Source organism: Coregonus lavaretus (assembly GCF_964263955.1).
Source record: "Coregonus lavaretus genome assembly, chromosome: 2".
In the NCBI taxonomy this organism is placed as follows: domain Eukaryota; kingdom Metazoa; phylum Chordata; class Actinopteri; order Salmoniformes; family Salmonidae; genus Coregonus; species Coregonus lavaretus.
Window position 1 is genome coordinate 85,849,159 of NC_139989.1, and position 16,249 is coordinate 85,865,407.

At 39.8% G+C, this 16,249-nt stretch overlaps 2 protein-coding genes across 2 annotated transcripts in view; both read right to left on the bottom strand.

Annotated features, from left to right (window-relative positions):
- The window catches only part of LOC311140987 (NACHT, LRR and PYD domains-containing protein 12-like), a 76,228-nt gene that overhangs the window by 44,717 nt on the left and 15,262 nt on the right, over window positions 1–16,249 (bottom strand). The window contains exons 9-12 of the mRNA XM_084176256.1: window positions 16,123–16,214; window positions 15,736–15,761; window positions 14,628–14,800; window positions 13,576–13,749 (exon numbers count right to left, since the gene is read on the bottom strand). Of these exons, the coding sequence (XP_084032382.1) occupies window positions 13,576–13,749; window positions 14,628–14,800; window positions 15,736–15,761; window positions 16,123–16,214 (465 nt within the window). The remainder of the gene's footprint in view (window positions 1–13,575; window positions 13,750–14,627; window positions 14,801–15,735; window positions 15,762–16,122; window positions 16,215–16,249) is intronic.
- LOC311142072 (stonustoxin subunit beta-like) lies at window positions 9,326–12,398 on the bottom strand. The gene is made up of 3 exons (XM_084177632.1): window positions 12,205–12,398; window positions 11,241–11,287; window positions 9,326–10,760 (listed from the first exon to the last, which is right to left on the bottom strand). The coding sequence occupies exons 2-3, from the start codon at window positions 11,260–11,262 to the stop codon at window positions 10,237–10,239; spliced, it is 546 nt and encodes a 181-aa protein (XP_084033758.1). The 5' UTR covers window positions 11,263–11,287; window positions 12,205–12,398; the 3' UTR covers window positions 9,326–10,236.

Sequence of the window (16,249 nt, forward strand, 5' to 3'; positions counted from 1 at the left end):
TTAGGGATGGCACACACATAGGGAGACAGTTTGCGTTCCTTCTCACATATGCACCTAGGAAGATGCAGTGTTTCTCAACCTGTCATTTTACATAAAGTTGCAAGACACATACCATCAAATGAATCCATAGACTTTTGTCCATATTTACAGAAGGCTGTCATTTCACAAATTGTTCCTATATTGAAAGGACATAGGGAAAATAAAGTCAAACATTTCAAAACAAAATAATAAAAACAATCACAGCATTACTCAGTCTTAATGTTTTTTAACCATATTAACCAGTTTAATCAAATTGTTTTCATTTGGAACACTAAATCAGAACTACATTTGGAGTTCCAGACCCTTGTAGAATGTATGCCAAGGCACATTGTAAGAGCTGTAAAGAGACAGGGAGTGGGAGAGAGAACAGGTAGAACCTGATATGGAAATGAGCAGAACAAACTAAAGGGACTTTCCACGACCGAATGATCATTCCAGACTCTACTTCTATTGAGAGACATATAAAAGGTAAGACGACGATTGTTATGTGTATTCATATAGTTGATGATATTGTTATGTGTATTAATATAGTTGATGATATTGTTATGTGTATTAATATAGTTGATTATATTGTTATGTGTATTCATATAGTTGAGTATATTGTTATGTGTATTAATATAGTTGATGATATTGTTATGTGTATTAATATATATTGATGATATTGTTATGTGTATTAATATAGTTGATGATATTGTTATGTGTATTAATATAGTTGATGATATTGTTATGTGTATTAATATAGTTGATGATATTGTTATGTGTATTCATATAGTTGATGATATTGTTATGTGTATTCATATAGTTGATGATATTGTTATGTGTATTCATATAGTTGATGATATGTTTTGTGGACTGTGTTATAATAGGCCTACTCTCCTTAAAATGTTTTGGATATAAATTAGATGCGGGATGTGAATTAGTTCTGTTTCCATCTGTGTGCCCCAGGGTGATTGCTCCTACACTATCTAGAATCTAAACGGGTTCTTTGGCTGTCCCCATAGGAGAACCCTTTGTAGAACCCTTTTTGGTCCTAGGTAGAACCCTTTTGGGTTCCATGAAGAATCCTTTCCACAGAGGGTTCTACATGGAAGCCAGAAGGGTTCTACCTGGAACCCAAAGGCGTTCTCCTATGGGGACAGCCAGAGGACCCTTTTGGAACAATTTTTTCTAAGAGTGTACTGTATCATAGGTCTATAGACTTGTCTTCTCAAAACAGGCTTAAAACACAACAAGCAACAACATTTTCTCTTTCTAATCTACTGTTAGCTCTTCTCACTCAGGAAGGCATGTTGTTTGAAAGAGAGACTAATAAATACTCTGAAAAGACTAACAACAACTTACACTTCCTCAAAACAGGTTGTGTGTGTTCATTAGTGCCCACCGTAGCAAAACGTTTGGCAACAGAAACCATTTAGGTCACGTTGTACAGCGTTTGGAGTAAACTGTTTATGCAACATTTTAAAACTGTTGGCTGCGGAGTAAACTAATGAATACGACCCAGGTTGTAGCCTACAACTCGGCTGTTGATGTCTGCCTCATGCTGAAACCTGAACTTAGCCTGAGGGGTGGACTATGATGCAAGCTAGATATACTGGTTTTCTAAAGTTAGCTTCAGTTAGCTTCACATTCCAGCTCAGGCCTCATCCATAGGAATGTACAGAGTGCCAGTCATCAGGAAGGTGCTCTCAGCAGAACGGAAAATATATAATGACTTGACAGTTTAATCATACAAAATGGCACTAACCGGACGTGGGCAAGTCAAATTCAATCAGTGGAGGTTGCTGAGGGGAGGACGGCTGATATTAATGATACCATTCCACCTATTCCGCTCCTGCCATTACCACAAGCCCGTCCTCCCCAATTAAGGTGCAACCAACCTCCTGTGAATTCAATATATCAATATTCATTCATCCTAGTTCTACATTTCCCATTTCGTATATGATAAATGTAATTGTATCATAGTTCTACTATAGTGTAGCGATCTGTGCAACTTCCGGCGTGAGTTTACTGTGAACACTGAGGCTGTACCCACTTTAAGTTACAGTTTTAACAGAGACCAAGTAGGCTATTTGATCATAATGTAAAAAAGGCCTCCAATAACATTTAACTTGGAAATAGCTGTTCTATCATTCAGCCTACAGTAGCAGCCAATGTGTGGTGTTCAATGTCAGCCTACATTCAATGAGACATTCCAAAAAACATGCAGAGCTTGACATTAACCTGTTTATCTACTTGTCCTTCACACAAGGAGGAGGTGACTGAAAATGTTGTTGTGTTTGATGCAAGACACCACTTTACTAAATAAAATGCACCATTATTCCCATGTACTATGATGCAATTCCAACCAAGTAACCCAATTGGCACCAATGGCGCGATGCGTAGGTTGTTTGCCTTTTTACAAGTGCAACCTGGGTTCACTTCCCTGCCCCGCTGTTTGCTACATTGGTGTCAGAAGTAGTATGGTGTCTGTGAGGCCATCAGATTGCACGGCCCGGATGTGTGAGGGGTCTGAGTAGTCGAAGCACAAGACTTGCTTTTATAGGGGGCAGTGTGAGACAGGTTACAATTCCCATCGCAGCAATAGGGTTAACCTAGTTTTGGCCAGCGACCTGGGTTCACTGCCCTGCCCCGCTGTTTGATACAATATTAATATCACAGGCTACCCAACGTCCGTTGAACAAAGAGACACAACAATATGAGTGAAAGGATTTTAGGATAATATCAGTAAGAGTTGATTTAAAGTTGTCTTCTGGGTTCAGCCTTCTAGCTTCCTTTATCAATAGGGTGAAATATAACAAATGACATGGTCTCAGAGTTTGGAGATAACCAGGCCCAGTTGAAATCACTATGACAACCATTTCATTATTTCCCCAGAGCAGCAAGGGAATCTAGAGACTCAACCTTTGCAGAATCAGAATCACCTTTATTCGCCAAGTACATTTGCATGTACATATGTAGGATCTTAAGTTGAGTCAGTTTGCTACAGCAGGAAAATATTCCTGCAGCAACAGGAAATGTGAATTATAATTAATGGACATTTTTGTAGCGGTTGATACATTTTTAGTAAGGGAAACTCAAGTCTGCCATTTCTAAGTGGAAATTACAAACTTCAGAAGCCTTTTAAAACCTCAAATACACTACAAGTTTTACATTTACTGCGTTGAGGGAAAGTTATTCTGCAGTGGGGGGTGATCAAATTAAGATCCTACATCTGTACACATAATTCTACATGGTGATTTTTTACATTTTAGCCATTTAGCATACGCTCTTATCCAGAGCGACTTACATACATTGCGAGTGCATACATTTGTATTTTTTATACTGGAATCGAACCCACAACCCTGGCGTTGCAAATGCCATGCTCTACCAACTGAGCTACATCCCTGCCGGCCATTCCCATAATATAATTCAAATGTCCTGTTGCTGCGGGATTATTTTCCTGCTGTAGCAAACTGGCTAAAATTAAGATCCTACATCTGTAGCAATACACCTCTCTTTGATGTACATGGCTATATCAGGATTGACTTTTGACCATTTGACATATTTTATTTACTATTGTTTAGGCTGGTTGAATGAGTCGCCTATAAAAGCTACTTCATCTGCAAGAGAACAGGCGGCTGCACCAGCGACTGTAAGAAGTTATGTGATTTCCTCATATGAACGTGAAAGTAAGTGTGTAGCCTACGCAGTTACACAATGGCTGTTGAAACTGTGGCACATATTTCTCGGTAACATTAGAAGTCGGATGAATGTGTTGATATGTAGGAAAGACGATTAGACTCTCGTAGGTCTAGGCTAAACTACAAACTATTATAAGGTTAGGTCGACGTCAGACATTCAATAGTCAGAGTAGGTTTGAGCTATGATCACATATCATGCTGACAAACCTGATGGTCTCTGTTGGAAATGGTGTGTAAAATACCATGCCTAGGCTACAAGCTCTGTCCTGCTACTGTTAGGTCTATAACGTTATGGGAACTGATCTGAACAGGTTTAGGCTGGTCATCTAGGCTATAGCTAAGGTCAGTGGTGATTTTAGCATGTCAATCTTGGTGGGGCAAAACATAAATAAAGGGGGATGCATGCCAGCAAAGCCACTCCACAACACAACACTAAACAATACATTCATTGCACTATAACGGTGACAAACGGTGGCCACAAACTGTTAGGGCCTACATAAAGCAGAGTCCCTACAGCAGAGTCCCAACAGCAGAGTCCCAACAGCAGAGTCTCAACAGCAGAGTCCCAAAAGCAGAATCCCAACAGCAGAGTCCCAACAGCAGAGTCTCAACAGCAGAGTCCCAAAAGCAGAATCCCAACAGCAGAGTCCCAACAGCAGAGTCCCAACAGCAGAGTCCCGACAGCAGAGTCCCAACAGCAGAGTCCCAACAGCAGAGTCCCAACAGCAGAGTCCCAACAGCAGAGTCCCAACAGCAGAGTCCCAACAGCAGAGTCCCAACAGCTGTCCTATCATGTCTCTTCATTATTTATCTTCATATGACAAGGATTAAAAAGGATTTGCCTGTAGATTGTCGACCTGATTCGTGATGATGACTGCTAGCTAAGATTTTGAAAGTACGATGTTGACCTGATCAGTCCAGCTGCCTTACTCAAGAAAACAAAAAAAGAGACCATGTTTGCATGCGGCTATATTAACTCAATGATATACATATTTTTTAATTTTTTTGCAAACTGATATGTGACACGTATTAATGCCAAAATAACATGCAAAACAGGAAAGGCCACCTGCACTTAATGACGGGTCGCTGGTTGAGAGAATGCCAAGAGTGTGCAAAGCTGTCATCAAGGCAAAGGGTGGCTATTTGAAGAATATCAAATATAAAATATATTTTTGATTTCTTTAACACTTTTTTGGTTACTAAATTATTCTATATGTGTTATTTCATAGTTTTGATGTCTTCACTATTATTCTACAATGTAGAAAATAGTAAAAATAAAGAAAAACCCTTGAATGAGTATGTGTTCTAAAACTTTTGACCGGTAGTGTATATCTTTTTTACATTTTTAGCAAACTGATATGTTACATGTATTAATGCCACAATAACATGCAAAACAGGAAAGGCCACCTGCCCTGAATGACGGGTCGCCACTTGCTGAGGTATAGACCTTGATCTGCTTTACACAACAACAAAAAAACTGTTTTACATTATAACCTATCCTACTTTAAATAATATAAAATCACTTAATTGTTGCAAAAAACCTTTCTGTATAGATCACTGATCCCCCCCAGATCAATCAAGCCCGTTTTAGCCCTTCTGTCTACATTCTCAGATACGTTTAGAAAAGAACAGATTCAAAGATAATAAATGGCAACTTTTAATGAATACAAATAAGTGTGAGACATGGCCTTGTGTTGCTGCACTGTCTATAACTACCTTAACAAACAGTAACTTATTATTATTATTGACAGTTACCATGGAGAAGATATGTCACAACTACATGTTCATGTGATTGCATTAAATCACCTGACTATTTCGATATGTCTGTTAGTAAATGTTTTGTAAGAGATAATTAATAAATGATAACAATTCACATTCAAGAATTACTGTGTTAACTACAACCAACATGTTGGATCTCTGTTTAGGGGTCAGTTCTCTAAAATGAGTCTCTCTGGGGAGAGAGAGGAGGGGGTCCCTGCCTCTAAAACGAGTCTCTCTGGGGAGAGAGAGGAGGGGGTCCCTGCCTCTAAAATGAGTCTCTCTGGGGAACATGACACCAAAGCTAAGAGGTGAGATGACAATTTTGTTTAAGAATTATTAAGAATGTATTTCCTAAATGCTATTTCCATAATTGTTCACGTGTTATTTAATCAGAAATGGTTGCTTATGGGTACCTTCAATATAACTGTTCTCAGATGTTTAATTAATCGATTTTAGATGTGTATAATTATTATTATTATTATTGCAAAACGCTATATATCCATTGTTTAGCTGAAATTAGATGAATGCACTTACTGTAAATCTGAATGACAGGTCGCCACTGCTCCAAAGCAATTACATGTGGTACAGAAACCACTGACTCGCTGCATGTTTCTATTATCAAGACACCTGCTGGTACCTCTTAACTGGTTAGGACAGCTCATGAGGTGTCCTAAATATCTGCCAACTAGGTGGGACACTTATGAATGAAGAGGCTTCATGCATAGCTTTAATTTATACCCATAAGAGTAGGACTAAAACTGCTTTATTCTCAGCACTTATACGACACATTTTCTACTCTGAGACGCTTTTTGGATATGGGCCCAGATCTCAAAATATTGTAACGACCCAGTATTAAATGAGTCTATCTTGGGAGAGAGAGGACCAATTTTACTACTCTGAGACGCTTTTTGGATAGGTGCCCAGATCTCAAAATATTGTTTTAAAAAACGATTTTCTTTTGTTTGACATAATAAAAAAAGAATATTACTAATGTACTAATGCTTTTAGTTTATTTTGTGGCTCTGCTCATGTCCGCGTTCTGAAACTGTCCGCGTCCCCGTACAGAACTGTCCGCGTCCACGGACGGTTTGGCGCCAAGCATATTGTCCAGTTACGCGCAGAGTGGGCTGAGGTGATCTTGGGGAATAACGACGGAGTTCGTTACAGTGTTGAGACACCGAAGTTTATTGTTCAATTTGCTTTTTTTGCGTAATGGTCAGTGACAGTATGAGTGTAGCCAGATCCTTTTCACTCGCTATCCTTGTTTCATCTTGTGGTTCACCGGATTCGTCATCATCCTCGAGGGACAGACGAACGACCTGCTAGCTATCCAAGCTAGTCGGTACAGCTAGCTAAGCTAGCTACTCTACCAGCAGCATCCTAGTTATCCTAGCTACCACTACATCATCACCGGCTGCCTGCTTTTCTTGTGGACCGATGGAGCTCCCTGGTTGTTTCTTCCACCTGTTAAATACCGTGGAGGGCTTCTCCCTCTCTCGTTGACGGATGCTGGCTACCTACCATCCCTCTGTCCGGTTCTCCTCTCTTCACTAGATGGACGGTAACTTTAGTGTTTAACCCCTCTGTGTCAAAGGACTGAACTTTTGAATATTATTTTCGGGGCGCCTCAAGTGACCTTTTTTACAACATTTATTTCTGATAAAAACTAGTTAATTGCATCCGCAATGGAGCCCAGTTTCATAATATTACCTTACGTCCCTGGTTATGAAGTAATCTCGAAAAAACAGGCCTTATGTTTGGTCATTTTTCACCCTGCCAGCTCCTATTAGTTCTATTGAGCTCCGTGACACCGACTCGCCTTTAGAACGTTCTATTCCCAGCCCATTGTTCTGCGTCACAATGCCAGCTTCACTATTGTTATCAATGAGACCTGCCTGCGTTTAGCCTGTAGGTTTACCTCAGGTAACTTATTATTAACAAGGTTATGGCTACTTGGTGAGCGTTAACCCTGTAGGTTTACCTCAGGTAACTTATTATTAACAAGGTTACAGCTACTTGGTGAGCATTAACCCTGTAGGTTTACCTCAGGTAACTTATTATTAACAAGGTTACGGCTACTTGGTGAGCGTTAACCCTGTAGGTTTACCTCAGGTAACTTATTATTAACAAGGTTACAGCTACTTGGTGAGCGTTAACCCTGTAGGTTTACCTCAGGTAACTTATTATTAACAAGGTTACGGCTACTTGGTGAGCATTAACCCTGTAGGTTTACCTCAGGTAACTTATTGTTAACAAGGTTACGGCTACTTGGTGAGCGTTAACCCTGTAGGTTTACCTCAGGTAACTTATTATTACCAATGTTACGGCTACTTGGTGAGCGTTAACCCTGTAGGTTTACCTCAGGTAACTTATTATTAACAAGGTTACGGCTACTTGGTGAGCGCGCACTCTGTTCACCTGAGTACATGTTGTGGTCACCAATAGTAAGGTGAGATATAGTTTAAGAGGCGATGGCTGGCGGATAGCCATCAAACATTAAACATTTTCTGGTCATGGTAAACATATTTGTTTTAAGAGAAAAGTGTACAATCTAAACAAAACGCATGTCCCTATCGTCTTTTTCAAGATGTGGCCGATTTAAACAGCCAGAATAATTTTTTTTATTAAGAAATAACAATTTTTTGGACGACTTGTTGTTTCTAAATGGCTGCTGGGTAATTTGATATGCATCGAAATCTTTGTTCGTAGGCATCAAATTGAGCGAATGATGCGCAGGTTCACTGAGTTGCAAACCAAATGGGTATAATGGGGTGATTGTTGTCTAATCGGGTGGTCTAGCTAATGGATTTGTAGATCTGACGCAGTTGCTATCTCAGATTATGAGCCTAGCAAGTGTCATGAAGTGTCAGGTCTCCCGAGTGGTGCAGTGGTCTAGAGATCCTGGTTCGAATCCAGGCTCTGTCGTAGCCGGCCGCGACAGGGAGACCCATGGGGTCGGCAGGGATGTAGCTCAGTTGGTAGAGCATGGCGTTTGCAATGCCAGGGTTGTGTGTTTGCTTCCCACTGGGGGCCAGTATGAAAAAATAAATAAATAATGTATGCACTCACTAACTGTAAGTCGCTCTGGGTAAGAGCGTCTGCTAAATGACTAAAATGTAAATGTGTTGAATGAGTTATATAGTACCCACATACGGCCACAAGGAGGAGCAAGAGTGCCATAAACCCATACTGTTTTTTGCCATATAAACCCTAAACCTAACAATCAATCAAATGTATTTATAAAGCCCTTTTTACACCAGCAGATGTCACAAAGTGCTATACAGAAACTCTTACCCTACTTATAACCTATTTTAGCCGTAACCCTAACCCCTAATTCTAGGGTAGGGTAGCCTAAAACACTTTTAGAAACTATTTTATTAATAATATTATCTTAGTAAATACAATTATAGTATTAAATAGCGTTTTGATTATTTTGTTGTTGTTTATTATATGTATAATTGCAAAACAGAACACTTGATAAATAAGACACATTTGTTTTATTTTTCAAATGTGGTTTGAATTGGGTGACCTAGTAACCTCTGTGTGAAAGTCCAGCAATTGGCGTGGGGCAGGTTTGAGACTGATCTAATACACTTTATTTCTCAGCTGCCTCACCAATGTCTGTAAGTGAATTACTAACTTTTAATTGCTAAATATTTCCAACAGATTGCAGCATAAGACCACGAAGCATCAGTTATAGGCTACAAGCAGCAATATGATTGACATAAAATAGCATGCAACCAAATACTATATGTCCCATGATTTTCTAAAATGGTCACTCATTACTTTAGTTAGCTATATATCTCGTATTAGGCCTGTGATGCTTATGGAAGAGCAATTAAATAGTGACTATAGCAGGTGTTGAACCCCGGGTAAATAATCACTAGTCAGATGCTCCAACCTCAACCCTAGTATACATGCATTTTTAAATATCTAATATTACGATTAAACAACCTCGGAATAGATAAGACAAGAGTGCGTCTTCCAGCCCGCCAATAAATTAGATCGTGCAACCCTCGCGGTTAGCAAATGTACCTCAACATGCCCCTCGCTTTTGCTAGAAGGCAGAGTGCTCGCTGCTGGTTGATGAATCTGACAATGAATGTACCAGGAAAATACGTTTTTCTCGACCAGAGTTGACTAAATTAATGTTCAGGCTTATTGATAATCGTTATAGTAATGAAGTATAATTTCAAAACATGAGCATAAAAACAGCTAATAATAAACATGAATCATCATTATATTATTTCACAGTCTGTTAAATGCTTTTTCAGTCGTTCCTCTTGCGTTAGCAGTGCCTTCCCAGAACGTAATGTTTGTCTCTGTTGTGTTGAAGTCCAATCAAGCAGGAGAGACCAGCCTCCCCTGTACCCAGCTGTGTGTCCATGAAGAGTGACTGGTCTATGGAACCTCCTATAACGTTTAGAGAGGGAGACTTTTCTACTGAACAAAGGTAAGAAGAACTCATGGGTCATGGTCAGTGAGTTAAACAACACTGTCTCTAGTCATTTCTCCTCTCCCATTTTCCCATTTCTTTTTGTTGTTTTCATAATCCATAGGCTAATCCTTTTTTCCATTTTCATAGTCCTGAAACAATATTAAACTAACACAACGTTCCCTCCCTGTGTGTGTGTGTGTGTGTGTGTGTGTGTGTGTGTCCAGTGTGTGTGTGTGTGTGTCCAGTGTGTGTGTGTGTGTGTGTCCAGTGTGTGTGTGTGTGTGTGTGTGTGTGTGTCAGTGTTACCATGGTTATTATTTACAGGGACACTGAGGAGTCATCATAAAGATGAAACCCTGGATAGAGGGACTCAGTGAATGTGGAGTGGAATGTGTTCAGGTGGGTCAGTGTGTCAGAGGAGACTCTGTAGAAGGACAGAGTGCCGGCTGGCCAGTCCAGATACACTCCTACTCTGTGGGAGCTGGAGGAGGGGACGTCTATGGTAGTAGACTTATTATTGTGACAGGCTCTGTAACTGTTGTCATAGCAGAACAGACTCCAGGACTTGTCACTGTCTCCAAGACAACAGTCATCACCCTCTCCTCTCCTGCTGATTCCTTTATATGTCACTCCTATACCAGCCCCTCTCCCACTCCACTCTACCTCCCAGTAACAGCGCCAAGTCAGACCCTCTCTACACAGCACCTGTTCCCAGACCTTAAATCTCTCTGGGTGATCAGGATACGGCTGCTCCTCTCTCCTACATGTCACCTTTCTGTTCTCCTCAGACAGAGAGAGGAGTCTGTTTACTGTGTTTAGGTCCAGTGTGAGATCACAGACATCTGATGGATGAAACCAGACACAATATTAGAAATCATCATCATTCACATTAGAATGTTAACTCACTTTTCACTAATTCATTTAATGTAGATGTTTCTAGGTATCAAAAGGAGAAGTTAAGGTAACTTGAGATTTGTTCAATGATCATATGTTATACTGTATGGTAATATAAAACACACTTATTCCCATTAATTACACAAACACACACACACACACACACACACACACACACACACATCCTGAACACACACACAAACAAACACATTTATAATGTAACAGGAACACGCCACTACACACATACCCAGTCACACACATTGTCAAAGCAACTCTTTGTAAACTTTGGTGTCCCTGATTTGTGCTTCTGTAGAACTACAGCTGATATTTAATATGACCAAATAAGTAATGATGGTGGTCTTTGACTTTGACTTCACTTGAATTAAGACTTATTCTTAGTCATATTCTTCACAGCAGTCAACACTCACATTTTCTAAGTCCAGGTTTCATTGTGTTCTCTCCACCATGTTCCACACTGTAGCGGTAAGCAGAAGAACAGACAGTCATTGAGGGATACACCTGAACTCACACACACACACACACACAGGACACACACACACACACACACTGGACACACAGTCATTATATAACTTTGTCCAAGCGGTGGTAAGAATGCTGTGTGTGTGTCTGTCCAGTGTATGTGTGTGTGTGTGTGTGTCCGGTGTGTGTGTGTGTGTGTGTCTAGTGTGAGTTTGTCCAGTGTGTGTAACTTGTGTGTGTGTGTGTCCAGTGTGTGTGTGTGTGTGTGTCCAGTGTGTCTGTCCAGTGTGTGTGTGTCCCCAGTGTGTGTTTGTGTCTAGTGTGTGTGTGTGTCCAGTGTGAGTGTGTCCAGTGTGTGTGTGTGTGTCCAGTGTGTCTGCGTGTGTGTATATCTAGTGTGTGTGTGTGTGTGTGTGTGTGTGTCTATTGTGTGTGGCCAGTTTGTGCTTGTGTGTGTGCGTGTGTGTGTGTTTGTGTCCGGGGTAAGTTTCTCTGTGTGTGTGTCTAGTGTGTGTGTCCAGTGTATGTGTCCAGTGTGTGTGTGTGTGTGTGTGTCCAGTGAGTGTATGTGTGTGTGTGTGTGTCTAGTGTGTATGTGTCCAGTGTGTGTGTGTGTGTCCAGTGTGTGTGTGTGTCCAGTGTGTGTGTGGGTCCAGTGTGTGTGTGTGTGCGTGTGTGTGTCCAGTGTGTGTGTTTGTGTGTGTGTGTGTGTCCAGTGTGTGTGTGTGTGTGTGTGTGTGTGTATCCAGTGTGTGTGCGTGTATCCACACTAGACACACACACACACTCACACACACACACACACACAGTCTTTATATAACTTAGTCCAAGTGGTGGTCAGAATGTTTGTCTTAACTAGCCTGATAACTCCAACATGTCTGATATGAACATTGACATAAACCCTCTACATACTTGAGTTTCTCCAGTCTGCAGTGTGGATCCTCCAGTCCAGCAGAGAGCAGTCTGACTCCTGAGTCTCCTGGGTGATTGTAGCTCAGGTCCAGCTCTCTCAGGTGTAAGGGGTTTGACTTCAGAGCTGAGACCAGAGAAGCACAGCCTTCCTCTGTGACTAGACAGCCTGACAGCCTGCAAAGAGTCAAATCATATTAAAACCACACTGCTATTCTTTGGTGGTGAAAATAGTGACAGAATATTTTTTTCTACATTTGCAGATACATCAGTGTCCTGAAACCTGCCATATCTATTCATAAATGAATGTATCATTATTAGAAATTATCATAATATTGCTTGTAGAGAGAAAAATGTATATTACGAATATTTGAGTAGACTGACCAGAGCAGTTTAAAAAGCAGTATCAGTCAAAAGACAGACAGTGATGTATCAGATTTAGATTGTATTGAGTATACAGTCCACAGTATATCTAGTTTGACAGTGAAGCTAACATTTTAAATGTGGCTCTATACTCCAACATTTTAGATTTGAGATCAAATGTTTCATATGAGGTGACAGTATATAATGTCACCTTTTATTTGAGGGTATTTTAATACATATCCGTTTCACCATTTAGAAATTAAAGCACTTTTTTTCTGTGAGTAGATAACATGTTTCTAAACACTACTGAATTAATCCTGATGATGACATGATTAAGAAAAATCATGAATAATAATGAATAATAATGAGTGAGTGTTACAGAGGCTACAACAAAACATGCTAACCTCTCACCATTACCAATAACAGGGGGTATGATCCTTGTTCCTCTGTAACTTTCTCATTCATCATCATTCATGATTATTCATAATCATAGTAGCATCCACATGAATGTAGAAGTGTTCAGAAACATCTTCTATTCTTACTGACAATACAAGTGAAGTGACTCCAAAATGACAGGACATTATTCACCATTCAGTTTCTATTGGGAAAAACATCATCCAATCAAATGTATTCAACAAATTTGTAGAATCACAAGCTTGATGTAATCACTGCAGGTAAGGAATATGGGACCAAATACTAAACTTCTGACTAAATGAATTTGTCCAAATAATTACGACTTCTTCAAATGGGAGAACTAGACACATAAAATGCTTTCCTATCTAAACAGTAAAACAGATATGTATGAAAAACCTCAAATAAAAGGAGACATTATATACTGTTGCCTAATATGAAACATTCTATCTGAAGTCCAAAATGCTGGAGCATAGCTCCAAATGTAAAACTGTAAGCTTCACTGTCCAAACACATATGGTGTGGACTATGTGTGCCTGGTAAACACATGTGGATCTGGTGAACAGTTATCACTTGTTGACCAACTACAGGAATACTGACCTCAGAGTCTCCAGTTTACAGTGGGGATTCCCCAGTCCAGCAGAGAGCAGCTTCACTCCTGAATCCTTCAGGTCATTGTTACTCAGGTCCAGCTCTCTCAGGTGTGAGGGGTTTGACTTCAGAGCTGAGACCAGAGAAGCACAGCCTTCCTCTGTGACTAGACAGCCTGACAGCCTGCAAAGAGTCAAATCATATTAAAACCACACTGCTATTCTTTGGTGGTGAAAATAGTGGCTATATATTTTTCCAACATATTCTGATATATCAGTGTCCTGAAACCTGCCATATATATTCATAAATTAATGAATGTTTCAATATTAGAAATGATCATAGATTGATTGTAGAGAGAAACATGTATAGTACGAATATTTGAGTAGACTGACCAGAGCAGTTTAAAAAGCAGTATCAGTCAAAAGACAGACAGTGAGGTATCAGATTTAGATTGTATTGAGTATACAGTCCACACCACATCTATTTTCACAGTAAAGCTAACATTTTAAATGTGGCTCTATACTCCAGCATTTTGGATTTGAGATCAAATGTTTTATATGAGGTGACAGTATATAATGTCACCTTTAATTTGAGGGAATTTTTATACATATCTGTTTCACCTTTTAGAAAAATAAAAGCCCTTTATGTATCTAGTTCCCCTTTTTCAAGAAGTCAAGTATTCTGTCCAATTAACTTATAGTGTATTAAAGTAGTCAAAAGTTTAGTATTTGGTCCCATATTCTTTGAATGCAATGACTAAATCAAGCCTGTGACTGCCATGATTGAGAAAGATCATGAATAATTATGAGTGAGAAAGTTACAGAGGCTACAACAAAACATGCTAACCTCTCACCATTAACATCAAATAAAAGGTGACATTCTGTACTGTTGCCTGATATGAAACATTATATCTCAAATCCAAATTGCTGGAGCATAGCACCAAATGTAAAACTGTAAGCTTCACTGTCCAAACACATATGGTGTGGACTATGTGTGCCTGGTAAACACATGTGGATCTGGTGAACAGTTATCACTTGTTGACCAACTACAGGAATACTGACCTCAGAGTCTCCAGTTTACTGTGGGGATTCCCCAGTCCAGCAGAGAGCAGCTTCACTCCTGAATCCTTCAGGTCATTGTTACTCAGATCCAGCTCTCTCAGGTGTGAGGGGTTTGACTTCAGAGCTGAGACCAGAGAAGCACAGCCTTCCTCTGTGACTAGACAGCGTGACAGCCTGCAAAGAGTCAAATCATATTAAAATCACATTGCTATTCTTTGGTGGTGAAAATAGTGGCTATATATTTTTTCAACATATTCAGATATATCAGTGTCCTGAAACCTGCCATATCTATTCATAAATGAATGTATCATTATTAGAAATTATCAGATTATTGCTTCTAGATAGAAACATGTACAGTACAAATATTTGAGTAGACTGACCAGAGCAGTTTAAAAAGCAGTATCAGTCAAAAGACAGACAGTGAGGTATCAGATTTAGATTGTATTGAGTATACAGTCCACACCATATATATTTTGACAGAGAAGCTAACATTTTAAATGAAAGCACTTTATGTATCTAGTTCCCCCATTTGAAGAAGTCAAAAGTATTCTGACCAATTCACTTATAGTGTATTAAAGTAGTCAAAGTTTAGTATTTGGTCCCAAACTCATTGGTTGCATTTGCAGTTTGTTTTGGTTGTGTTTTGGGTTATGTTTTGTCCAATAGTAACTGAATGGTGGATGATGACTGGAGTAATTTTCTGTCTAAGTGAGTAGATAATATGTTTCTAAACACTACTAAATGTCACGATCGTCGTATGGAATAGACCAAGTCGCAGCGTGATTAACGAACATGTTTATTTATCTATAGTGATAAATACTGACAATGAACAAAACAACAAACGACTCATGAAGTCCACGGTACAAAACACAAACCAACTAGAACAAGAACCCACAAACACAAAGGGAAAACAGACAGTTTAAATATGGCTCCCAATCAGAGACAACCAGCCATAGCTGACACTCGTTGCCTCTGATTGGGAGTCACTCAGGCCAACATAGAAACAGACAAACTAGAACTCCCAACATAGAAATATAACACATAGAATGAACACACCCTGGCTCAACATATAGAGTCCCAGAGCCAGGGTGTGACACTAAATTAATACTGATGATGCCTTGATTAATAAAAATCCTGAATGAATCATGAATAATAATGAGTGAGAAAGTTACAGAGGCTACAACAAAACATGCTAACCTCTCACTATTAACATCAAATAAAAAGGTGACATTCTGTACTGTCGCCTAATATGAAACATTCTATCTCAAATCCAAAATGCTGGAGCATAGCACCAAATGTAAAACTGTAAGCTTCACTGTCCAAACACATATGGTGTGGACTATGTGTGCCTGGTAAACACATGTGGATCTGGTGAACAGTTATCACTTGTTGACCAACTACAGGAATACTGACCTCAGAGTCTCCAGTTTACAGTGGGGATCCTCCAGTCCAGCAGAGAGCAGCTTTACTCCTGAATCCTTCAGGTCATTGTTACTCAGATCCAGCTCTCTCAGGTGGGAGGGGTTTGAACTGAGAGCTGAGGCCAACAGTTCACAGGATGTGTCTGTGAGTTTACAGCCAGTGAGTCTGTCAACAGAGTAAATACCATGAGGGACAGGTTG